Below are 27,826 nucleotides of genomic sequence, written 5' to 3' on the forward strand. Positions count from 1 at the left end.
TTCCCTCACCTCCATCCAAGGCCCCAAAGGAGCCTTCCACGTCCATCAAAGTTTTACCTGCACATCCACTAATATTATTTATTGCATCCGTTGCTCCCGATGCAGTCTTCTCTACATTGGGGAGACTGGGCGCCTCCTAGCAGAGCGCTTTAGGGAACGTCTCCGGGACACCCCACACCAATCAACCATACCGACCTGTGGCCCAATATTTCAACTCACCCTCTCACTCTGCCGATTTCATGGAGGTCCTGGGCCTCCTTCACCGCCACTCCCTCACCACCAGACGCCTGGAGGAAGAACGCCTCATCTTCCGCCTCGGAACACTTCAACCCCAGGGCATCAATGTGGACTTCAACAGTTTCCTCATTTCCCCTTCTCTCACCTCAACCTAGTTCCAAACTTCCAGCTCAGCACTGTCCCCATGACTTGTCCTACATGCCTACCTTCTTTTCCACCTATCCACTCCACCCTCCACCCTTAGCTATCACCTTCATCCCCTCCCCCACTCACCTAATGTACTCCATGCTACTTTCTCCCCATCTCCACCCTTCTCTAGCTTATCTCTCCATGCTTCAGGCTCTCTGCCTTTATTCCTGGTGAAGGGCTTTTGCCCGAAACGTCGATTTTGCTGCTCCTTGGATGCTGCCTGAACTGCTGTGCTCTTCCAGCACCACTAATCCAGAATCTGGTTTCCAGCATCTGCAGTCATTGTTTTTACCTCAGTCCTAAACAGCCTACCCTGTATCCACAGACAGTGACCCATGGTTTTTTTTAGATTAGATTCCCTACAGTGTGGAAACAGGCTCTTTGGCCAAACAAATCCACATCGACCCTCTGAAGAGCAACCCACTCAGACCCATCACCTTCTGACTAATGCACCCAACACCATGGGCAATTTAGCATGGCCAATCCACTTATCCTGCACATCTTTGGACTGTGCGAGGAAACCGGAGCACCTGGAGGAACCCTACGCAGACACGGAGAGAATGTGCAAACTCCACACAGACTGGAATCGAACTTGGGTCCCTGATGCTGTGAAGCTGTAGTGCCAACCACTGAGCCACCATGGTTCAGGAGTCCCTGGTCATTAGGAACATCATTCCTATATTTACCCTGTCTAGCTTTATTAGCATTTTCTAAGTTTCTATGTGATTCCTCCCTCATTCTTTTGAACTCCAGTAAAATTAATCTGACATGATCCAATCTCTCTTCATATGTCAGTTCCATCCCAGAGGTCAGTCTAGGAAACATTTGTTTGTGCTCCCTCCATAGCGAGAACATCCTTCCACAGTTAAAGACACCAAAACTGCACACAATGCTCCAGGTGTGGTCTCACCAAGGCCCTGTACAATTGCAGCAACACATCCCCCACTCCATTATTCAAACTATGATGACCAACATACCATGTTTTCTTCTCTACCTGCTGCACCTTTTAGCGATTGGTGTACAAGGACACCCAGGTCTCATTGCACCTCCCTTCTCCTAATCTATTGCCATTTGGATATTACTCTGCCTTTCTGGGTTGCTCCAAAAGCAGATAACCTCATAATAATCGTGATTACATTTCACCTTCCATGCATCTTCCCAATTGTCCAACTTGTCCAAATCACACAGACTCAGATCTGCATCCTATTCTCAGTGCACCCTTTCACCCATCTATATGTCATAGAATCATAGAGTCATAAAGATGTACAGCATGGAAACAGACCCTTTGGTCAAACTCATCCATGCCGATCAGTTATGCCAACCCAATCTAGTCCCACCTGCCAGTACCCAGCCCACATCCCTCTAAACCCTTCCTATTCATATTTACATCCAAATGCCTCTTAAATGTTGCAATTGTACCAGCTTCCACCACTTCCTCTGGCAGCTCATTCCATACACACACCACCCTCTGTGTGAAAAAGTTGGCTCTAGTTCTGGACTCCCCCAACCCAGGGAAAAGACTTTGTCTATTTATCCTATCCATGCCCCTCATAATTTTGTAAACCTCTGTAAGGTCACACCTCAGCCTCCGACGCTCCAGGGAAAACTGCCCCAGGCTGTTCAGGCTCTCCCTATAGCTTAAATCCTCCAACCCTGGCAACATCCTTGTAAATCTTTTTTGAATCCTTTTAAGTTTCACAACATCGTTCCAATAGGAAGGAGACCAGAATTGCACGCAATATTCCAACAGTGGCTTAACCAATGTCCTGTACAGCCGCAACATGACCTCCCAACTCCTGTATTCAATACTCTGACCAATAAAGGAAAGCATACCAAATACCTTCTTCACTATCCTATCTACTTGCGACTCCACTTTCAAGGAGCTATGAACCTGCACTCCAAGGTCTCTTTGTTCAAAAACACTCCCTAGGATCTTACCATTAAGAGTATAAGTCCTGCCAGGATTTGCTTTCCCAAAATGCAGCACCTCGCATTTACCTGATTTAAACTCCATCTGCCACTTCTCAGCCCATTGGCCCATCTGGTCAAGATCCTAATGTAATCTGAGATAACCTTCTTCGCTGTCCAAGGCGCCTCCAATTTTGGTGTCATCTGCAAACTTATGAACTATACCTCTTATGCTCACATCCAAATCATTTATATAAATGACAAAAATGTCATCTTTAAACTTGGAGCTAATACATTTTGTTGACCTCCTCATCTAAGTCATTAATATACATTGTGAGTAGCTGGGATCCAAGCAGGTCCCTGTGGTACCTGACTGGTCACTGCCTACCAACCAGTTTCCTTCTGCCAACCAGTTCTCTCTCTATGTCAGTACGTTACCCCAATCCCATGCGCTTTAATTTTACATTTCAAACGTGGGACCTTATCAAAGGTTTTCTGAAAGTCCGGTTGCATCACATCCATTAGCTCCCCATTATCAAGTCGACTTGTTACATCCTCAAAAAAGTCCAGGTTTGTCAAGCATAATTTTCTTGTCATGAATGCATTCTGTCTGATCAGGGTCTTATTTGTTTTGAGGCCGAAGTAACTATCAAAAGTCTTCAGAACTTCCTCAAATTTGCTAGGTTCTTCCTTAACTCCTTGCCTTGCAATCATATATCTGCTGTATCTCCAGAATAATAAAGAAGCAGGTTCACTTGTTGTGCTTCAGGTTCATTGTCTAATCTTGAAGAAATTCTATACCTTAAGAATCTCTTTTTCCATAGTGCTGTTTTGTGTCAGATTTAGTCTGTTGATGTGTTTAATCTTCCTGTCTGAGAATATTCTCAATTAATTTTTCTTTTCTAAAGTTTTTGTTTTATCTATTTCGTCCTTTAAATTTTCTTAGCAATTGAATTAAGCAACTAGGGGTCACAATTTCAAGATTTTCAGCAAGAGAGCTAGGAGTGATATGAGGAGAAAATACTCTTGAGAGTTGTTAGAATTTGAAATAGCTGCCTGGGAGCGTGCTGCAGGAGGATTCCACAGGAGGTTTCAAAAGAGAGCTGGGTATATATGTGAAAGTGATGGATGTAGAGGGCTACAAAGTCAGGGCTGGAGGACAGGAATAGCAGGATAGCTCTTTCAGCATGCCATATGCCAAATGGTCTCTTTCTGTTCTGTTTCTTGTATTTGAATCTTGCCCTCAATTTATTTTCAACATTTTTACTGTTAGATCTTCTTCTGCATTAAAAATGATACGAACACTTCAAAATATTTAATTAACTTTTGAAAGATCAATCTGCTTTTTTTCTCTACGCCAGATTTTGAACAGTTATTCTTTAAGGTTATTCTTATGCTTCATTTTCACAAAGAACAATGGAATTGAAGTGTTTCACATTTCACTGGAGGGTGAAAAATTATCTGTGATGCTGTAGCTGTAGCATGTTCTGTTGCATCTGTCTTGACCTGGGAAATGCCAGAGTTAAAGGAGGCAGAAATCCCCTTAAAGCAGAAGTTAACATTTCCAATTGACTTCGAATAAACTCAGTCCGAGAGAATAAGTAGCCCGAGGAGGCAGGAATGTTAAACTGATTGGCTAGCTTTGACCCATAAATATTAATCAACCTGACTCCTGCCACCATGGAAATTGCTCAGCCCTTAACCATCAATCTCTCCACCATCACTCTCCACTCCTGCTCCCACCCCACACCTCACTGCAACCAGCTAAGGACTAAAGTACAACATCAGGTTTCAACTCAGAAAGAGGTGTGTGTGTGTGTGTGTGGGCGGGGTGGGGGGTGCGCTTTGAATATTTTAAAAAGCCATGTGACAAACCTGCATAATCCACTCACTGTTTCCAGTAGGATTTCAGCACAAATTGTTCTTCATAAATTTACAACTATGCTTAAATAACCTTTAAGTGACTCATGCCCTTTGTATTTTTTTGCTTGCAAAAAAAACTTCCTCAAAATAAATAACTTAATGTTAAATGCAATATGCCCTGATGTATTCCAGTGCAGTAAATGTATGCAATTCCCTAGCAGACCAAAACATCTGTTGGCTTTGCAGTGATGGAGGTCCTGCCATTAAGATAAGATTCTTAAATCAACGTTTCATAGATCAGTTAAAGGTACCCTAAAACTCTCACATTGAAAAATACCTGGCAGTTCTCCCAATGTCTTGTTAAGCACTGCTTCCTCTAGCAGTACCACATCAGTATCAGTCAATTCCTGATACACAATGACTGCTACATTTTCTAACATATCAGCAGCCTGCCAAAAGTGTCTCATTCAATGAACTACTTTGTGATATGTTTTACATAAATGTGGGCATCACGAGATAAAATGCAATGCCAGTATTATTTACCTCACTCCAAAATATTTAAGTATAATATATTTCAGAAAAGGTGTTCCTTACATCACTCCAATTGCTCACAGTCCAGTTTGAGGGACATGGGATATCTCGTTTGCAAGTCATTTGAGTCCTTGGCTTGAGACGCTGATTGCACTCTGAACTGGGAAGTGCCTGCTCATCTGTCCCCACCGTTCGAACACAGAGAACTGTACGTTTCTTAATACCTGAGTCACCACATGTTGTTGAGCATTTCTGCCATTCGCCAGCCCACCACCTGTAAAAATGAACATCAAAGTTGAGAAACCATTTACAAATGTCTTTATATCTATCTTTCTATGTTAAGAGAAAACATAGTCTTTAGCAATTCTGAGCTTGAAAAATTAATAAGACATTGTGTTTTTCTCTGTAAAAATGCTTCAGATAGATGTTAGGAGAAAGTGAGGACTGCAGATGCTGGAGATCAGAGCTGAAAATGTGTTGCTGGAAAAGCACAGCAGGTCAGGCAGCATCCAAGGAGCAAGTGCTTGGCACACTTTCCTCATTCCTGAAGAAGGGCTCATGCCCGAAACATCGATTCTCCTGCTCCTTGGATGTTGCCTGACCTGCTGCGCTTTTCCAGCAACACATTTTCAGCTCTGATCTCCAGCATCTGCAGTCCTCACTTTCTCCTAGAAGATTTTAACCTACTGAAAATCCTCTTGCAAGGATGCCTTCCTTGAAGAAGCTCTCTTCCTCCCTCTACAAGGATTTCAGTGAGTCCCTCTCTCACTGCACACCCCAGGTCATCCCCTCTGCCCAGAAGCTCTTCAGCCACGTTTTATCGCATTTCCAATGCCCCTCCCCCAAGTCCCTCCTCCCTATCTTTTATCTTAGCCCGCTTGGCACACTTTCCTCATTCCTGAAGAAGGGCTCATGCCCGAAACATCGATTCTTCTGCTCTTTGGATGCTGCCTGACCTGCTGCGCTTTTCCAGCAACACATTTTCAGCTCAGATAGATGTTACCAAATTAAATGTTTTTAAATATATTTCTTTAGCATTTTACATGCTTGGATCATCTAATGATCTGCTGCAACTGGTGGAGAAATATCCATGATCCTTTTCGAGACATAAGATGAATTATACACCCCTCTGTTGGTGGGATTATACCCATCACCTACCCAGCCCTCCCCTCGCCACCACTCACCAGTGAACTGGCCCAACCACCAGTAAACAAACTTGGGCCCTTAAGTGGATTCTAATGCCCTCACCCAGCCAGAAGTATGATTTATCCTACAGTGGCAGAGATCCAGGCCTAGCAGCTAGAGTGACAGATTTCCTGCACACACTGACAATGTAGAGGGGTGGTTAGCCTTGTGTCAACAGCATGTTCACATGCCTCCTTCATTAGTTCATCATTTTATATCTAAACTTGAGAGAGCCATACAGATCTACAGTGCAGAAAAAGACTCTTCAGCTCATCAAGTCTGTGTTGGTCCAAAACAAGCACCTAACTATTTCAATCACAATTTCCAGCACCAGGTTCATAGCTTTGTATGGTTTGGCATCACAAGTGCGCATCTAATTACTTCTGAATGATTGTGAGGGTTTCTGCCCAACCACCCTTACAAACAGTAAGTTCCAGATTACCAGCACCCTCTGGGTGATTTTATTCCCCTCACCTCCTCTAATCCTTTACCTTCAATTCCCTGGTCTTTGATCACTCTACTTGGAGAAAGGTTCCTTCCTGTCTATGTTCCTCATACTTCTATACATCTCAATCATGTCTCCCATAATTTCATACATCCCAACCATGTCCCCTCCTCAATCTCCTCTGCTTCAAGGAAAACAGCCCCAGGCTGTTCAATCTCACTCCTTGACTAAAGCATTCCAGCTCAGGCAACATCCCAGGAAATCCCCTCTGCACCCTCTCCAGTGTAATTACACCTCTGACAATGTGGATTCTAAAATGGCATGCAATAGTTTAGCTGTAGCCTAGCCAACATTTTGTCTAAGCCTTGGCTAACAAAGGCAAATATTGCATATGTCTTTTAACCACTTTATCCACCTGTCCTGCTATTTTAAGGGACCAGAGGACATGCACATTAAGACCCCTCTGTTTCCCAGTGCTCGCAGGGTCCTACAGTTCATCATGTATTTCCCCTGTTGTCCTGCCCTTGTGCATCACTTCACACTTATCTGGATTGAATTTCATTTCCTGCCAATCAGCCCATCTCAACAGCCCATAAATACCCTCCTATAATCTAATGTAATTCTTTTCACTATTTACCACCCTACCAAATTTTGTATCGTCTGTGAATTTATGGATCAACCTTCTTCCAGTCAGTCTAAATCAATTTTATATACCACAAACATCAAGGGTCCCAACACTGACCCCTGCAGAACCCCTGCTGTGTACAGGCTTCCAGTTACAAAAACACCTTTAGACCACCATTCTCTGCGTCTTGCCACTCAGCCAATTTACTTGGATCCCATGGGCCGTTACCTCCACTAGCAATCTTCCATTAGCGAACTTATTAAAAGCCTTGCTGAAGACCAAGTATAGTACATGTTCCATGATGAGATTTCCCTTTATTCGAGGTTTTAAAGAAAAAATGAAATCTCTGTACTGGTGTATACTTTCATAGTTAAAGATCCCAAACTGGATGAAAAATTGCTTTCGTGGCAGGAGGCAGAGGCTGGTGGTAGAAGGCTGTTTGTGTGAATGCAGGCCGGTGTCCAGTGACACACCAGAGAGATCAGTGCTGAACTCTTCATTGTTTGTGATGTATTTAAAAATATGGAACAAAATCTGTGGATGATGATAAGTAAGTTTGCAGATGTCTTGCAGATGCTAACATAGCGGCTCAGTTGTTAGCACTGCTGTCTCACAGCACCAGGTACCCGGGTTCGATTCCAGCCTTGCGTGACTATCTGTGTGGAGTTTGCACATTCTCCCCGTGTCTGCGTGGGTTTCCTCTGGGTACTCCAGTTTCATCCCACAGTTCAAAGATGTGCAGGTTAGGTGGATTGACCATGCTAAGTCTGGGTGGGATGCTCTTTGGAGAGTAGGTGCAGACTTGATGGAATGAATAGCCTCTTTTTACAAAGATTAGCAAGGTAGTGAACAGTGAAGAAGAATATTTTAGATTACATGAGTATATAAATGGATTGGTCAGGTGGGTAGATCAGTAGCAATTTAACCCTGCACACTGAGGTGATGAACTTCTGAAGAAGTCAGAAGACAGGGGTGGACTCAATGAAAGGCAGGGCACAAGGAAGCTCCGAGGAATAGAGGGATCTTATCCACAGATCTGTGAAGCTGGCAGGATAAGTTAATAGGGTAATTAAGAAGGCAGGAAGTGAAGATGCTGGAGATCAGAGTCGAGAGTGTGTTCCTGATGAAGGGCTTATGCCCGAAACGTTGGTTCTCCTGCTTCTGGAATGCTGCCTGACCTGCTGTGCTTTCCCAGCAACACACTCTTGATGATTAATTAGGTAGGCACACAGGACACTTGCCTTTGTCAGATATGGCACAGACTATAAGAGCAGGCACATTAAGTTGGAGCTGTATGAGATTTTGGTTCTCATAGCTGGAGTACTGTGTGCAGTTTTGGTCACAGTGTAAACGGAAAGGGTGTGATTGCACAGTAAGAGGTGCAGAGGAGAGTCACCAGAATGATGCCTGGGATGGAACATTTCAGCTATGAAGAGATGCTGAAAAAGCTCAGGTTGTTACCTTTAGAGTGGAGAAGGGGGCCTGATTATGGTGGACAGGATGGATAGAAAGCAGTTGTTCCCCTTGGACAATGGGCCAATAATGAGATGGCATAAAGGTGAAAGAGGATTTATTTTACCCACAATCTGGAATGCACTGCTTGGGAAGGGAGGCGATGTGGGAAATATCACATCCTTTAAAAAGTATTTGAATGAACATTTGTAGGTGTACAGTAGTTTTTGTCAGTGCACCTTTGATGGGCCAAAGATGTCTTCTGTAGTGTATGATTTTATGATTCCATCCCATTAAATAAAGTGCATTCAACAGAAAAGTGGATCAACACCTAATCCAAGTGTAAAGTGATCGTAGTCCAAGAGGACCATAGGGCTGCCTTGCCATTAGTGAGAGAGACAGGAAGCGAGGACTAGTGGCGTTTTAACCTGAGGGGCACCATACCTCAGGCAAGGGGAGATGACGCAAAGGAGGAGCCTTCATGGCAACTTCAGGCAGGACAGGAACTGGCCCATGCTGTTGGTGTCACTCTGTGGCACGATCCAGCCGTCCAGCTAACTGTGCAAAACTGACCCCCAGAGCTGCGTGCAAAGTACTCCTAAAAACCTTTGCATGTGCTTTAAAGATTTCTTATTCGACCTGTGACCCGTTTGCAAATGTATGCAGCTGACCTTTTTAATTTAATCTCTCTTCAATGTAATTTCTTATTTCCATATTTCATCCTCCATGTCTCTACTGGATGGCATAAATATGGATGGTAAGCTATGCAAATCTGCTCAGAAGACTTCATAAAACAGTCAAGACATATGAGCATGTGTTATGAATTGCTATTAGCATAGTATTTTATGGATCGGATGTGTAGATTGGGAATTTGCATTCAGAGACCAAAGGCTGACAGCTTGCAGGGAATCTTCTGACTAATAAAACAAATGACTTGAACCATCTCCACAAACTTTTAGTGATAGCAACCGCAACAATGTACATTTTAAGTTTTTTAAGGAAAAGGAAAAATATAGCCTGCGAGAAAGTGTATTGGGATAAGGGAAAAGCAGATTTTATTAAATAAGGCATGACCTGGCCAAAGTAGACTGAGAACACCTACAACAGAACAGTGGGGCACATTCAAAAAGGAATTGGGGAGAGTATAGGCCCAACATATTCCCTTTCAGGTGAAATGTAGGAGCAACAAGCCCAGAGAACCCTGGATGTCTTGCAATATGCAGGACTAAATATAAAGGTAAAGGAAAGTATATAACATGTACAAAGGGCACAGATCAATGGATGCCTGAGTGGAGAACTGAAAGTAGGTGTGGGACTTATGAAGGAGAGCAAAGACCAGGCATGATAAACACGATGGGCAAAATTAGGGAGAATGCCAAAATTTTCTATTAGTATATCAAGAGGAAGAGAATAACCAGACAAAAGGTAGGGACCACTACTGACCTGGTGGAAATCTATACATGGAGCTGGAAGTCATTGGTAGAGTGTTAACAAGTACTGCACAATTGTTTTCATTTATGGGGAGAGAAGATAGAGGTCCAGCATTCAGGAAGATGGATTGTGAGGGTCTCGAGGTTCAGAATACATGGAACTACAATATTGCAGCCATTATAAAAACTTGGTTTATACAAAGGCAGGAATGGTAGCTCAATGTTTCAGGGTTTGGATGTTACAGGCGCGATAGAGACGGGTCAGAGTGTTCCATCATTAAGGAGAATGTCACAGCTACGCTAAGTTCTCCAACATTGACTGGGACTCCCTTAGTGCCAGAGATTTAGATGGGGCAGGTAAAAATAATGACTGCAGATGCTGGAAACCAGATTCTGGATTAGAGTGGTGCTGGAAAAGCACAGCAGTTCAGGCAGCATCCGAGGAGCAGGAAAATCGTCGTTTCGGGCAAAAGAACTTCATCAGCTCTATTCCTGATGAAGGGCATTTGCCCGAAACATCGATTTTCCTGCTCCTCGGATGCTGCCTGAACTGCTGTGCTTTTCCAGCACCACTCAAATCCAGAACTTAGATGGGGCAGAATTTGTTAGGTGTATCCAGAAAGGTTTCTTGAAATAACATGTGGATAGTCCAACAAGGAAAAGGCTGTATTAGGCAAGGAAGGAGTTTGCTGGGGGCCTTGGCAGAGATCTTCGTATCCTCTTTAGCCACAGCAAGGTCCCAGAAGTCTGGAGAATAACTAATGCTGTTCCTTTGTTTGAGAAGGGCAACAGTGATAATCTAGGAAATTATAGTCCAGGGAACCTTACATCAGTGGTAGGGAAATTATTGGTGAGGTTTCTTCAGGACAGAATTAACTTGCATTTGGAGAAGAATGGACTTATTAGGGATGGTCATCTTGACTTTTTGCAAAGGATGATTTGCTCACAAATTTGAGTTTTTTGAGGAAGTGACAAAGTTGATTGATGAGGGTAGGGGCAGTGGATGTTGCCTACATGGACTTTACTAAAGTATTTAACAAGGCCCCTCTGGTAGGCTGCTCCAGAAGATTAAGTCACATGGGATCCACAGTGAGTTGGTAAGTTGGATACAAAATTGATTTGGTCATGAAAGACATGCTCATGGTAGTTAGGGAACGGGTTAGTTTTCTGACTATAGGTCTGTGACCAGTGGTGCTCTGCTTGATCAGTGATGGAACCTCTGCTCTTTGTATTATACGTAGTCCAATTAGTAAATGTGCAGACAACACACAAATTGGTGGAGTTTTGGATAGTGAGGAAGGTTGTCAAAGGATACAGCAGATCACTTGTAAAGTTGAATGGAGAAATGGCAAATGGGGTTTAACCAAGACAAGTGTGAGGTGATGCATTTTGGGAGGTCAGCTAAGGGCAATAAATGTTTCCTTAGGGTCAGCTCCATATCCATACTGCTAACCTCACCACCAACTCTCTCTCATTCTCATGCTCTGGCTATTATTCATTTCTCTTCCCTTGTCGGGCCTTTCCTTTCCTCTATACCCTGGTTCAAACTTAAACAACTAAGTACGAAATCACACAAATACCTTCTATATTGATAGACAATTAAAAAGCATAACACGAATAAGTGTCTGTGACTTGCATCATTGTATTTAAGACAAAACATTTTTCTCCCTGTGGGGACAGAAGCATAGAGTAGAATAGAATGGATTAGAATAGAATAACCTTTATTGTCACATGCAATGAATGAGGATAGTGAAAAGTTGGTACGTTGCCAATTACAGCACCGACTTAGAAACAAAATTACCTCGGCACAGCTTCTTTTGTTACCAGATTTAGACAATACAAAAAATAAAATGCCCAGCATTTCAGAAATAAAATTTCAGTACTGCAGACCATACTGGTACCAGGGCCCTGGCCCCACAATGCACAAGGCCATGAAATCTCTATGCCATGCCAGTCAAGAAGCCCCTATGGGAGGAGGCAGCTACACCAGGTTAGGAGGTCACCATGCCACACCAGGGGGGGGCTGCTGCAGGAGGTCACCATGCTATGCTGGAAGGACGCCATACTACATGGGAGGCTGCTGCACCAGACCAGGAGGCCATGGCGCACAGGAGGTCGGGAGCCATCACTTGTCAGAAGCTGGGAGTCATTGCTGGAGGCTGGGAGTCGAAGAGTCAAGAAGAAGAAGAAAAGAAAAGCACTGAGAGGAAGAAAAATATAAGAAAAAGAAGAAAAGAAGAAGAATTGTCAGAGCAGATGAGCTCTGGCTGGAGCATCTTATTCTGCCGCCATCTTGCAACAAGGCATTGGAGAATATGTTCTTTATTTAGGCATTAGTTATTATACTGGAATGTCATTGATGATCAATCTGCTGCAGATATTCAAAAGAATTCCAAAGGGAAATTCACTATTCATAGTACTGGAGGAGCATTGGCTAATTTTCTGTGTATCGTACAGCACTGTGATAGCAGAAGGTTGCAACCTGAAAATCTAACTCTATTTCTCTCTCTCTCTACATCTGTTGCCAGACTTGCTGAGTATTTCCAAAACGTTTTGTCTTTCAGGAATTCTGTTTTTTGATTTCAGTTCAGCTGCCTGTGGCTGATTGAAAGCTGAAGAGCGTGGAGCAGACAAAATTAATTAGAGTCAGAAACAGAAGCCAGATGGCAAAGTTTTCATTTAAATAACACAAAATTGGAGAATGTTAGTGGTCTAAATAGTGGCACCTGTTGATTGGACCTCTTTTCTGGATACAGATTGAGGAAAAAAGTGATAAAATGCTGGAAAACAAATACTTGTGGGGAAACCGCTAGTATTTGATGCAATTGAGGCAATAAGATGGAAATATGCACAAGAAAAAAGTGTTATTATTCAACAGGCTCCTGATGAGCACTCAGCCTTAAATCCACCATTAACTAAGTGTATATACAGTGGATAGAAGAGCTTCAGGTTTGTGGTGCAATTTTAGGGCTTATTAGATGGATTACCTCATAAGTCGAGACAATGCAGTAATGTGATGTGAAGGTAAGTATAAGAAGGTATATTTTAAATTACTTTCAATCACTGCCACCTCAACAGGATGTGCTGTATTGGTTTCTTGGTTTGTTAGCAGCAGTAGCAGAGTCCAGATGTACAAATAGTTTCCCAGGTAGCGCTACCCTTAAATAGTTTTACATTCAAATAAAGAACCCATATTGTTTCATCAATTCATGTAACCTGATTGGTGCATTGATGGTGAATGGAAGAATGTAACAGAAGGTACACAGTTAAATGCACTGCATGCTCAATAGCAATGAGGCAATATGACCTGGCAGGACAATCCTGTTCATTGCATTTCTGTTGCCGGTCATCAGGACGAGTCCTTGCATCACAGAATCTGTCTTCCACAACTCTGGGTGTTTTTTCCACACATCGAACAATCTGGCGCTGAACTCCTGAGGTAGTAAAAATAGTATTCATTAAAATCATGGAAAACTCAACATTTTGCAACTTTACAGTATACTAATTTAATCTATCACTTTTCATTGGAATTTTGTCATGGACACACTAGTTTGTGGCAGGGAATTCTGTTGGGTGCAGTCATTCATTGTTTACCACTCTTCATTTCTTTGCATCATGCCATTTGCCTTTTGGGCAGGATGGAACCTAGGATTTGCTATGCAGCAGTGGCAAACTGTTGCTCCCCAACTATTGGTGAAATTTGGATTGAACATAAATCTGGAATGCAAAGTTACCATAATGGCAAGCATGTAATCACTGTTGATTGTCACTAATATCCATTAGGGAAAATCTACCATCTGTACTTGAAGTGTTCTACATGTGACTCTAGATCAACTGCCCTCTGAAAGTTGGAAATAAATGTTGGCCAAGTCAGTGATATCCATTTCCCATGAATGATGAAAAGAAGAAATGCAACAATGTACTGAGGAGTACAACTATTGCTGACATGGTACAATACCATCACTTCAATGTTAGGATTCAAATACATGGGGTGTCCAGTCAGAGTTCCAGATTGTGTTGACATTCAGACTTTGAGGGGTGATGGGATAGTGATAAAGATAATCATGATGTTAGCATTTGCAATCGTTATGTATGTAAGAACAAGTAAAGTACTGAAATAAGGTAGCTCCAGCAGGGGGAAATTGCAGGGGGGCATGGGGGTGTGGTTAAAGGGGGGAGAGATGTGCTAAATGGGATTGACATATATGATGATGTAACTCTCTCATCAATAAGAGAAAAGACAAAATAATATACATGTGAAGAGAGAGGTCTTAGACATGCTGGTGCTTGCTAACCTACAGTAAACAGACATAAATAAGTGTTATGGTCCAGAGTGTCAGAAGTTGAAGCAACTGACTTAGTAATAAGAAGCAAGCATCCTCAGGTACAATGGATGTGGAGACACCCACAGATTGAGATACTCCAGACGAGGATCTCAATGTGTAGGTAAGCTGTATTGACTAAAGGCACAGGATAAAGCACTAATAACAAACTGCCAATGTGTCAGAAATGATACTGCAGTGAACTTTGTGCTTGGAGCATCATGAACCTCCAGAACATATGCCCATTAAAAATACTCCGGCTGAACATGATTCTGGTACGATGTTCTAAACCTACTTTTATGCCTCCTTTTATACCTACTTTTATAACTCCATGCCTCATGGTGCAGGTACACATGAGCAGAGTTCCAACTCCTCCATTGACTTTCCTCCCACTTTACATTTTGAAAATATTATAGAAGCAGTTTATTCTAACAGCAGTGCCTCAAGCAAGCATTGTGCTGCTGTTGGTATAAAAACCAAAAAAACTTCTGAATTGAGTAAAGGATCCTACAGGCAGTGCCTTAAGGCATATCTCTAATGATTGATCATGACTATATCTTTCAGTGCAGCCTGTCAAAGCTGTAGTCTAGAATGATAACAGATTATGAAAAAAATATGTTTTTAATAATTATAAAAAAATACAGAGGGAATAGAATGCTGCCTAATAAATATTACACTGTGTTACACTGTACATATTTCTGTGAAATACACAAAAAAAATAATTTATTCATTTTTGAAATGGGGGCATCTCTGACAGTTCTTGCTAAACTTTACATTTGCCTGGAAGAAATTGTGTGTAAGTGAAATAATTCCACAGAGTCTGGCATTTTCTCACCAAGTCACACTTTATTCACATGGACAGTCCTTGACCTTAATATTGCTACTTCAGAGTTAGCTATCAGACTGCAAGAAGCTCTGATACACCTCTTTTTATCAGCCAGCCAGGGCTCCCTGCTTGGACCAGATGAATAGCCCCAATCAGGGAACTCATATTCTATGAGGTTCAGCTGGCTGACCTTTTGCAATCACTACTGTGAACGCTGTTAAATTGGAAGTTCCAGATTTGATCCATGAGCAATGAAGGACTAGATGTCCAAGTCCAAGACACCACTTAGTAAAACCATGTCCTCTGCCAATGACAGGAACAAGTGTAGCAGGGCAGATGGGAACGACATTATCTGCAAGTTCCTGTCCAAATCACACACCACGAATTAGAAATATATCACTGTTCCTTTAGTGTGGCATGGTAAAAGTCCCCCTCCCTCACAGCACTGTGGGTGGACCTTCACTACTTAAAATTCAGCAGCTCAAAAAGACAACTGACAACCATCATTCAGCTGTGAGCATGATCTGTAAACAGTAACTGGTCAATCCAGCAAAACACAATCATTTGTGGGATAGGAGTTACGGTGGCAAACAAGCATTTGTTATCTCTACTGCTCAGCCATTTCAGAGCACAGTTAGAACTCTTACCACATTACCATGGGTCTGAAAGCTAAACCAGCTAATGACAGTTAAATATGCTTCTCTAAAGAGCATCAGTGAACCAGGTGGATTCTACAACAAAGAATGTTGTTTCCAGGGTCACTGTTAATATAGACTAGAATTCAATTCTAGGTTTTATGAAATGAATTTAAATTCTAGCAATCTGCTAGCTGTCTTTCAATGTGGAGACAGGATCGATGATAGACACCAAAGCTTAAAGATTAATTTAACAGAGTCCAGGTAGATACTTTCCCAGTAAAAGATATATTCCAACTCAGCCATCATAAACTCTCAGTTTGCAATACCAAAACCTGAACTCTGTGACCACACCCCTACACACCCTCATGGTGTCAGTAAACATGGCAAGCTTAGCTTTCAACTGAGGACATCCCAATTTTAATAAAACAAACCCTACTGAGAAGTATCAAACTCTAGCAGCATTATTTAAACCATCTAAATTTTATTTAACTCCCAGAAACACTTTCCACTTTAGCTCACCTCCCTGCAGAAGTGCAGCTTTAATAGCAATTGAACTGCATTTCCAAAGCCTTTGTTGCTGACAAAGCCAAGAATACCTTTAAAATTGCTTTTATTCTACAGGTGAATCTACTCATATAGCTGATTCCCCAGTTTTTCTTCAAATCCTCATGCGCTGGTCTGAATTTACTCTTCTATGTCTCAGCAGGAGATTCCGTTTGTATGCATCTCCACCCTAGTTGTCTTCTATCTGGCACCTTTGTGTACACCTCACATTCTCTCCAGCTTTGTAACACTTACTGCTAGGGTGATTTTATTAACTTGTCTTTTAGTCTGTTTGTAGCCACTAAGACTTTCTGATCAAGGGCCTTTGATCCTGTTGGTATTCCTGACTTGTGTTATCCTTGACCTTATTAAACAATGCCTTCTATCATGTCTTTTATCGCTTTCTGGACTGTCATGATTTGATTTCACTTTGCTGTTAACGAGGTTCCTTTCATCAGTTTATAATCTCTTTCTAGGGACGTATTCACTCCCAGGTTCACTAACACTGTATTTTTGATTCGGAGATGCCGGTGTTGGACTGGGGTGTACAAAGTTAAAAATCACTCAACACCAGGTTATAGTCCAACAGGTTTAATTGGAAGCACACTAGCTTTCGGAGCGACGCTCCTTCATCAGGTGATTGTGTGGCTGAAGGAGCTTCGCTCCAAAAGCTAGTGTGCTTCCAATTAAACCTGTTGGACTATAACCTGGTGTTGAGTGATTTTTAACACTGTATTTCTGGACTCCTATTTTTCTACCTCATGTTTTCAACCCATAGTTTTAACCTCCTGTCCCTTGTATTGTACATTCAATTGTTTGTTATATTTCCCAGTGGCATTCCCTGCTCTACTTATCATAGTCACATTTCTCTATTGACCAGCCCCTTCTTGTGACTATTTAACTTCGGTACTCATTTTGGTATTTGTTCTTTGTGACCAATGGCCTCAGTTTGGTCATCAGAAAAGGTTCCCTGGTACCTTTTATAATTCTTTTAGAACCTGCAATTCTGATATCAATACTGAGCAATCTTGAGGGACGTACTCAAACATGAGTTGAGAGTGTGTTCCTGGAAATGCACAGCAGGTCAGGCAGCATCCAAGGAGCAGGAAAATTCCTGATGAAGGGCTCCTGCCCGAAACGTCGATTTTTCTGCTCCTCGGATGCTGCCTGACCTGCTGTACTTTTCCAGCAACACACTCTCAACTCTGACCTCCAGCATCTGCAGACCTCACTGTTTCTGAGTATATTCAAACAGTCTGGGTCCAAAGTTGCACAATGATTGTTTTTTTCATCTTTACGAGTCACCATTCCTGGGCGTCTCCACACTTTGAGCTTTTCTCTTTTATAATAAACCATGTTTCCCTGATTGAAACTGGCTTCCAATGGCCTTACGTTCTATCGTAAGGCTCTCCAAATTCTTTCTGAGATTTTGGCTTTTAACGAAAGCCTTTCTGTCAGTGTGAAATACATTCAAATGTATAAAAAAAATAGCTAATTGCAGTCCCTTTCCAACCTAGGAGCTCATTGACAGAAGTTTATGATTTGTATCAAAAACTATTACATATTATATCCTTCAGCCATCTGCAGTAATAACTTACAGTTTGGCTGATCTGCAATATTTATGAACAATTTTGGTTATTATTGTGTGATTCCTTACATGTAACCTGATGCTAAAAGAGCTTTTGGACTGCTGTATTTATAACTATTACCTGCATATTTGTGTACACATCTTTACATTCATAATTAGCCAGACCCCTCCATTATTAATGAGAAATTTTGTCAGTTGTCCAAATTCAGACCTCAGCTATTTTTTCCATTATCTTATCCAAAGTTTTTTTAACCTTTCCCTATGTATTATTCATACTGACCATATCTGTTTTCCAAAATTATAAAATGTAAAATTATATTTTTCTTTACCCACACTTTTAAATCCACTACCACTAGTTTGGTGAAATCACACACTAAAGACAGATTCGCTATAGGCTGCATCCTTCCAATATTGTTTTCACAATCTTAAATCTAGCATGTATTTTAATCTTACATCTAACATGTATTTTTTTTCTATAAGCCTATTGTATTCCTTTCTCCCACATTCTTTAAAAATATACCTAACCTTTTGGAAAAGGGCTGGTTGAACTGCTGAGGTTGTTTTAACATTATTAACTTTTTGACTTGGAAATTTCTGCCCTGATACCAATATCATTGTTTGATTTCAGTGGAAAGGTTATGTTCCATATAATAGTGGCTCGACTGTGATGTACAAAGTCACAGACTTTCCAAACACAATAGCTTTGTCATCAATGGCCTATTTAATGACAGTGGTATATCACTAGATACTACTTCATGCTAATGAAATAATTGATTCCTGCTCTTTTACAAATAAAGTTTGCTCTCTTTAAAAGTTTTAGTGTGTTAACATCATAGGAAATAGGTGGAAACTCACAAATTCTCAGGGCAGAAATGGCTAACATGAGGGGTCATAGTTTTAAGCTGTTTGGCGGAAGGTATAGAGGGGATGTCAGAGGCGGGTTCTTTACACAGAGAGTTGTGAGAGCATGGAATGCGTTGCCAGCAGCAATTGTGGAAGCAAGGTCATTGGGGACATTTAAGAGACTGCTGGACATGCAGATGGTCACAGAAATTTGAGGGTGCATACATGAGGATCAGTGGTCGGCACAACATCGTGGGCTGAAGGGCCTGTTCTGTGCTGTACTGTTCTATGTTCTATGTTCTAAATTTACTTTATTCCAATCTTTATTACTCAGAGACATCTGGTAGTTTTGAATTGGCTATTTTATTGTTTGGGATATTCCAAGCTCCACATTACTTTGAATCGTACTGGAAATATAGACTGACTACAGGGTGCAGTCATTCTTTTATTTTAAGTCCCAATTTTTTTTCACATCTCATACTTGTCAAAGGCAATTCTGTTCTTATTTCTCTTACTTAAATTTCTTCTTTTGTACTTTTGCCTGTCTCCTGTTTCTAAGTGGTCCCATTAACCCATTAAAAATTGTCCCCCTTTTTTTGTTTGCATAGCTGATTGCATCATTTGTGCAAAGAACAATACAGAAAGGGATACACTTTTAGAGTCATAGAGATGTACAGCATGGAAACAGTCCGTTCAGTCCAACCTGTCCACGCCGACCAGATATCCCAACCCAATCTAGTCCTACCTGCCAGCACCCGGCCCATATCCCTCCAAACCTTTCCTATTCATGTACCCATCCAAATACCTCTTAAATGTTGCAATTGTACCAGCCTCCACCACTTCCTCTGGCAGGTCATTCCATACACGTACCACCCTCTGTGTGAAAAAGTTGTCCCTTAGGTCTCTTTTATATCTTTCCCCTCTCACTCTAAACCTATGCCTCTAGTTCTGGACTCCCCGACCCCAGGAAAAAGACTTTGTCTATTTATCCTATCCATGCCCATCATAAGCTTGTAAACCTCTATAAGGTCATCCCTCAGCTTTCCACGCCCCAGCCTGTTCAGCCTCTCCCTATAGCTCAAATCCTCCAACCCTGGCAACATCCTTGTAAATGTACAGCCGCAACATGACCTCCCAACTCCTGTACTCAATACTCTGACCAATAAAGGAAAGCATACCAAACGCCTTCTTCACTAGCCTATCTACCTGCAACTCCACTTTCAAGGAGCAATGAACCTGCACTCCAAGGTCTTTTTGTTCAGCAACACTCCCGAGGACCTTACCATTAAGTGTATAAAGGACTTTTTTCTCTGCTTCCAATATTTGTTCTCACAGTATATATTCACTGTAAATTTGACTTCTGTCAAAACTAGAAGTCTACTTTGGCACAGTCTGACAGCCAAGATGCCAGCACAGATTGGGGAACTTCCAAATAGAACTTCTTCAAACTTGCATACAATCCACTGAATTTCATTATGTACTCTTCTATGGAAATACCTTCATTCTTTCTGAATTTGCCAAAATCTCACCATGCCACATCAGCAGAGACTAAATCCCTAAGACTGTAAGGTGCAGCAGTAGAATTAAGCCATTTGCCTCATCATGTCCGCCCTGCTAAATAAAATTGAAAGAACTACAGATGTTGTAAATCTGAAATAAAACAGAAATTGCTGGAAAAACTCAGCAGGTCTGGCAGCATCTGTGAAGACAAACCAGTGTTAACATTTCAGGTCTGGTGACCCTTCCGCAGTACAGTTCTGCTGAGGTTTTTCCAGCAACCTCTGTTTTTATATCTACTCTACTATTTGGTCATGGTTGACATGTTTCTAAACCTCATTCTCCAGTCTTCTTCCCGTAACTGTTAATCCTGTTACTAATCAGGAACCTATCGATCTCTGTCTTAAATACACTCAATGACTTGGTCTCCACATCATTCTGTGGCAATGAGCTTCACAGATTAAATGCCCTCTGGCTGAAGAAATTCCACCTCATCTAAAAGGTTGCCCCTTTACTCTGAGTCTGTGCCCTGTTAGTGGTAACATCTTCCCCATGTCAACTCTTTCAGCATTATGGAAGGTTCAGTAAGATCCACCTCATCTTTCTAGGTCACCTTTCTGAAAAAAAAATTTTTTTAAAATTAAAAATTTTTTTAAACCTTCATCTATGTCCAAATCATCAGTCTCTGGTTCACATTGCTTCTTCTCCTACTTTTTATGCTTTGTTTTCCTTAAATAAAGAAGTAATGTTGGATGGTTACTTCCTTTCACTGCTTATTAGATTCACATTCTGAAAACAAGCCTAGATGATCATACCCTCACACTTCAGATTTTGGTTCAACCAGCTCTCTGAAGCCTTTTCCAAATCATTCTTTTGTAAGAATAATGTGTAGTTTTCAACCACTTCGAACAGTTAACTATCCTCGACTACCACTGATTGACCCCAGAGGATAAATGTTGGTTAGACAGAGTCTAGGCACATACCTTTCTAGTCAGAGTCTATTCCAACTCACACTTTACAACATTCCAACATGCTGATTATTTGTTCCACACTCTAGTTAACACTCAAACAAGCTCTCACTCAATGATCCTTTATTAACATACCCCTTGTTCCCTGGTTCCATGTGATCTCAGCCATTCCTGGCAGATTTAGTGGGCGGCACGGTGGCACAGTGGTTAGCACTGCTGCCTCACAGCGCCAGAGACCCGGGTTCAATTCCCGACTCAGGCGACTGACTGTGTGGAGTTTGCACGTTCTCCCCGTGTCTGCGTGGGTTTCCTCCGGGTGCTCCGGTTTCCTCCCACAGTCACAAAGATGTGCGGGTCAGGTGAATTGGCCATGCTAAATTACCCGTAGTGTTAGGTTAAAGGGGTAAATGTAGGGGTATGGGTGGGTTGCGCTTCGGCGGGTCAGTGTGGACTTGTTGGGCCGAAGGGCCTGTTTCCACACTGTAAATAGTCTAATCTAATCTAGTCTAATCAGTCTAATTATCAGATAATAACTACCTGTTACTGACTCTGACATTGAGGTCCCAACCCCAAAACAAGAACCCTTTAATCTGTTTCTCTTCAAAAATATTTTCAATACCTTCTGTTTTTATTCTAATTTACAAATGTTTTAATTAGTCGTATCATTATTGAATGGAGTTGCTCTTTTGTTTTGGCTGATGCTCAGGGTTTGACAAATTTCTTGTCAACATAAAAGCACGCTCATTGGCATGTGTACATCAAACAAGTATGAATGAGTTACACTGTCATAAAACTGTGTTCAGAAAAATCAAACCTTATAATCAAATCAGAGCTTGCTGAAAGCTTCAAAGTATTTCATTTTTGTCAGATCTTACAATGAATGCTTGTTTTCTTTGTTGAGTTGTGAGCCAAAAAAATTGATGTGACTTCTCTGACTCGCTTTTATATGCCTTTTGAGGCCACAAACTGCAAAACATGTCGTGTATCAGAAACTGCTAGAATTAAACAAAAAGAAAAAGAATATATTTGATCTGGGTCTTTGACTTGCTCTGGAACTGTTCAGACAAAAAAAGTACTGGAGCTAATTTAGGAGTGGGAAGGGCAGCAGTATATAGGACCATGAAAAAGAAAGAAGGAAATGAGTGTGTTGGATGGTACTAGCTGGGAAAACCATTCCATTGTTTTGGAGTCCGCTGACATGATAATTGATTTCAGAAGGAAATTGGACAGGCAATTGAGGAGAATAAACCTACAGGTTCCTGGGGACAGAAGGGTGGAATGGGACTGAAATGGATTACTCTAAAGAGAGCCAGCACTGGTTCAATGGTCTGAATTGCCTCCTGTATTTGCCGTAATGATTTTATGACAAATCTTTGGAGGATAGTTCGTTGATAGAGCATTTTCTTTACACATTTTCTACTTTCAGGTTTAAAAGTGAGTCAAGAAGGTCACTGTATTATGGCTCTGGTATTATACATGTACAATCTGACATGAATTTATGAATGCAATAATTCAAATTTGATAATTGGTACATTCAGTAAATCTATTTCTCAATAAATAGAGAATGCCAAGTCCAAATTTGTTTAATGAGATAACTAAACGCCATGTTTAAAGTTCCTGTGGAAACTGTTGACTACTGCCAATAATTACAAGGCATCATACTAAATAAGGCAATAGATTAAACCAGGGCCATGGGAAGGGAAGTGAAGCCAAGATGCTTGTCCTGAAATCTCAAGACATTAACACTCTATAAATGTTACAGGCAGCACAGACATCCAGAACATGCAATAAAGCTGAATATCTTTTCCAATCTAAATGGTTTCAAACTAACACTGAGGAGAGATCGGACAAACTCTTTTCGCTTGAACATCAACCTGTTAGTCATTACAAAATTATGAGAGGCATGGTTAGTCGGATTCTTTTTCCCAGGGTAGAAATGTGATTTACTAGGGGACATCGGCCGAGGGTAAAAGCAGATAAGTTTAAAGGAGATTTGTGACATAGGTTATTTTATACAAAGGGTGGTAAAGTGCTTGGAAGGTGCTGCCAGAGGAGGTGGTAGTGGTGGATCCAACAGCAACATTTAAGATGCAGCCTGATAGATACATGAATTGGCAGGGAAGAGAGAGATACAGACTACGTGGAGGCAAAGGATTACGTTTTGAAAGGCAATGTGTCGCTGCTGGCTTGCTGGACCGAAAGGCCTGATCCTGTGTTGTACTGTTCCTTGTTCTTTGCTTTAATAGCAAAACTGAATATGACAAACATATCAGAAATTGTTTACAAATCATATATCAGTTTTGGAAAGACCATATCTCTGACTTGAAGGATAAGTGGTGAATAAAATAAACTAGGTCAAGTGGTTACAGTGATAATAATCAATCTGAAGCTGAAGATGCTATAAATCACAAGACCACAACTTGGAAAGCTTTCTTCTATGAAAAATAGCTGAAGCCTAATATGGATAATATCTATCTGTCTTTTTATCTATCTTTTATGCATTAAATTTGCTACATGGCTTGCGTTTTTCTTATTATAAGTATTTGAAGTACCTGTTAAGTCTGCAATTTGTGATGTGAAATAAATCACACAGATTTGATTCAATTGTAGCATTCATATCTTGAAGCGATGGTAGCCTCATGTTAACATTGAGAATCATAGAATCCTGACAGTGTAGAAGGAGACCATTCAGCCCATAAAGTCCACACTTACCCTCTAAACAACACACCACTCAAATTCAACGCCCTACCCTGTCCCTGTAACTCTGTATTTCCCATCATTAATCCACACAGCCTGTGCATGCATGGCCACTGTGGGTGATTTAGCATGGCCAATCCACCTAACCTGCACAGCTTTGGACTGTGGGAGAATCCAGAACATCTGGAGGAAACCCAAACAGACACAGGGAGTACGTGCAGACAATCGCTCAAGACAGAATCAAACCCGAGTTTCTGGTGCTGTGAGGCAGCAGCGCTAACCACTGAGGCACTGTGCTGCCAATCTAAGCACATTAGTGTTGTACTGAGAGAGTGGTGTGCTTTGGAGGTATCATTTTTAGTTTATGTCCACTCAATGGCTTTCAGCCACCTGATTCTCCCAAACGGCTGTCATCCTCCATGCTTTGTGCCCTCAGTGCTTCCAACTCACTCAGAGTTCACCACCTCTTTTATTCCTGCATTAATACTAACTGTTCTTGCATCCAACTGTACTATACTCAGCCCCTCACTTTGTCTTGATTCAGGAAAATCTGATGGGGGAGTTGGCCTTCATGTGGGGATACAGAGACCACAATGTGCAACTCAGTAAGCTTCATTTTGCTGTGCTGTTTTCTCACTACCACTAGCGCCAACTCATTCTTAATCTGCACCAGCTTTTATTAATCTTCTGTGGCTAATTTCCACTCTCTTACACAGGCACTAGCAGAACCCAGTGAACCTCCACAAAGAGGTCAGTGACAGAGACCATCAGCACCACCACTATCTATGAGGGGCAATCACCAAAACCTCAACAGATCCACTGGCAGACTTCCAACAGCACCCTCCTCCAGCTCAAACACTTTCACCTCTGTGGGCACTCTCTTGAGGTTAATTTAGGAGCACAATATGTTGAGCACAGAACTGGTACAACTCTGCAGCTGGTCAAGGAGAAACCTTCTTTTGCATTGGGAGATATTTTACAAGTGGACAGAATTAGTTTTCTGTTTAGAAGGACCATGAATTAGTTTTCTGTTTAGAAGGATCAGGAACTTTTCTTTTGATTAGGGTCAAATTCCAAACCTTATACAAGTGTTTTTTTCTTAGCTTACACAGGACTTGGTCGAAGTTAGATGTATGAAACAGTTTCTCCTGAAGTTAGGAGATAGTTGAGAACTGTTAGGAAATAGGTTACATCAGAATAAGATTCTTAGTTTTGAAAGCTTCCAACCAGAAGTGTTTGATCAGAATCCTGAAGGGTTTATATGAAGTTGAGAAAATCTAAGCTCAATTAAGTGACTATGGAAAAGATTACCAAACTCTCAACACTGGGAATTGGAAGCTACAATCAAGTTAAATCTATAGGCATGATAATTAAGCAAATTCTTTCTTGCATTTAAATACTATCAGATAAAGTTGGCATAGTCCAACCTGCTGATGAGTCACCATACTTCAGACAAAGGCAGAAGCTGAGAAGGAGAGGCCTTCATGTAACCACAGCTGGTGCATAAAGTGAACCCATGCTTTTGGCATTACTTTGCATTGCAAACCAGCTATCCAGCCAACATCACATTCTGCACACTAATCGCCTCCTTGTCATGTCAACAAAGCAACTGCAATGGGAATGGGGCACTTAAAAGTTGAACGCGAAGTTCCATTTCATAAACTCATTCCATAGCAAGCATTTTGCAGTTATCACATTTGCTCGCTGAACTGTCGGTATGCATGGAGATGGTCTGTAATGTGGAAAGCAGCTTTTTCTTTGGGATGGCATTAAGGGACTATCATGGTGGCTTACTAGAAGAATTATACTTCCAAAGTAGGGTGAAATCCTTGGTTGTGGAATGCATAATTGCAAAAGACTGCACACCTCAGAGCACCTTCTCAAAGCATGGCAATGACCTCCATGGGAAGACTCCTTGCCTCAATCTAGAAGAATGAAGGGTGATCTTATTAAAATGCACAAGGTCTCATGGGAGGTTAACTGGGTGGATTGTTCCATTAACAGGGGAATGTCGAATGAGGAGATGTAGTTACAGATTAAGAGGACCTCATTAAAAAAGAGATGCAAAGGAATTTCTTCACTCAGACAGTGAAGAATGTCTGGAATTTTCTACCTCAGAGACCGTGGAAGTTACTTGCATAGACTTTTGCAGTACCAAGAAGATGAGGGCCATGAGGAGCTGGCATATAAAATGAGTTGAGGCCTAAAGCAGATTAATCATGATCTTATGGAATGGTGGGGTAGACTTGAGGAGCTGAATAGCCTATACCTGCAACAGATTACATCTGCTCTTATTTCTTGAGTTCATTTGAGACCTTGCCTTTATAGGGCATCATTGTAATTTTCTTCAACTGTCTGAAAGATAGCACATTTGCTGATTAAGGGTTTCCCAGTCCATCATACTGAACAGTGGCATCTGCTGGAGAAGGATTTGCCCTCCAAAGGACGTGGGTACATTCCATGCACGGCCCATCCAGGTCACAGCTGCCCTGAATCTTTATGTCACCAGTGGCTCGTTTCAAAGAGTAACGGGGGTATGTGTGGCATCTCACAATCCTTACTACAAATCTGGGATATTACTGATGACATTTTTCCACATGAAAGTATATACCCCCAGGATCAGGAAAATCAAGCAGCTTGGATAATAGGATTCTCCCCCATTGCTATCTTCCTCCAAGTGTGTTTGAGAGCACTTTAGCAACAACCTGCAAGCTACATCAACAGGAAAAGCTTCTACTCCATCAATATCCAACTTATCTGTGACCACTTGTGATGATGCTGTCACTTTAATAAAGTTATTTTGTCCTGGGTTTTTTTTGAAGAGGGGTTGTAAAGGCAGAGGTGGTAAAGTGACTATGGGAGCTAGCCTAATGCAATAGTTTAAGAGACCTTTCAGTATTTTTAAAGCAGTTACAACAATGGAAGAGGAGTAACCAGATCAGATTTTCTATATTTTTTTAGCTGTAGCAGGGAGAAACTGTTTTGGGCCCCAGAAAGTTTGCAAGCTTCAGTAAATAATTCTGAACTGTGACTTTCTCTGAAATCTCTCTTGATGTTGTTCCCTTGGGAAACTATCTGTGTCTGAATTTACCTTTTTGCCAAGGGCTGTGTTTATGGGATGTTACTATATTGTATCAGCTCAGCACTGTCTCCATGACTTGTCCTACCTGCCAATCTCCCTTCCCACCTATCCACTCCACCCTCTTTTCTGACCTATCACCTCCATCCCCACCCCCATTCGCCTATTGTACTCTTTGCTACCTTCCCCTACCCTCCTCTCTGACCTATCACCTTCATCCCCACCCCCATTCACCTATTGTACTCTATGCTACTTTCTCCCCAACCCCACCCCCCTCTCATTTATCTCTCCACTCTGCAGGCACCCTGCCTCTATTCCTGATGAAGGGCTTTTGCCTGAAATGTCGATTTTCCTGCTCCTCAGATGCTGCCTGACCTGCTGTGCTTTTCCAGCACCACTCCAATCTAGACTCTGGTTTCCAGCATCTGCAGTCCTCACATTTGCCTATATTGTATCCGTTAATTAGTAATGGTACTGCATCCATTATTCCATTAAGTTTTCCACTAGCAAGTTATTCCAAATTCTACTTCCTTTTGTTTGTATTTTAACTATAGTGTTTAAATAAATTGTGTTTCGCTTAACGTCGAGTAGTTTGACCTGTTGCATCACCCACTGGAACACCCACTTTACATTTACCTTTAAAATAAGAAAAAGTTAGGGTCTAGGCTACCTTCTCAAATTAATTTGAGGGGGTCTGGCCTAGTCTGGTCCATAACACTCTGGTGTCAAATTCCAAAGGGGTGTGTCAGATAGCCTAGGAACTGCCACAAATCTTACATATTAGCAAACCCTGATGTTCCCATGTCCTTTCAAGGTTCTTAGCCCATACAGGGATAGCTGTGGAAGGTAAGATGTACCCTTTTAAAACTGTGCTGCACCTTTACGACAGCCTTGGAGTGACACAGAATGAAGATACAGTATTGCTCATGCTCCTTCCAGGGCCATATTGAATAGACTATA

At 41.6% G+C, this 27,826-nt stretch overlaps 1 protein-coding gene across 1 annotated transcript in view; it reads right to left on the minus strand.

The window, feature by feature from the left end:
• Positions 1-27,826, minus strand: part of LOC122542599 (A disintegrin and metalloproteinase with thrombospondin motifs 12-like) — a 565,140-nt gene that overhangs the window by 95,106 nt on the left and 442,208 nt on the right. The window contains exons 17-18 of the mRNA XM_043680588.1: positions 13,173-13,299; positions 4,792-5,002 (exon numbers count right to left, since the gene is read on the minus strand). Of these exons, the coding sequence (XP_043536523.1) occupies positions 4,792-5,002; positions 13,173-13,299 (338 nt within the window). The remainder of the gene's footprint in view (positions 1-4,791; positions 5,003-13,172; positions 13,300-27,826) is intronic.

The sequence above is a fragment of the Chiloscyllium plagiosum genome, chromosome 1, assembly GCF_004010195.1.
Source record: "Chiloscyllium plagiosum isolate BGI_BamShark_2017 chromosome 1, ASM401019v2, whole genome shotgun sequence".
Lineage (NCBI taxonomy): Eukaryota > Metazoa > Chordata > Chondrichthyes > Orectolobiformes > Hemiscylliidae > Chiloscyllium > Chiloscyllium plagiosum.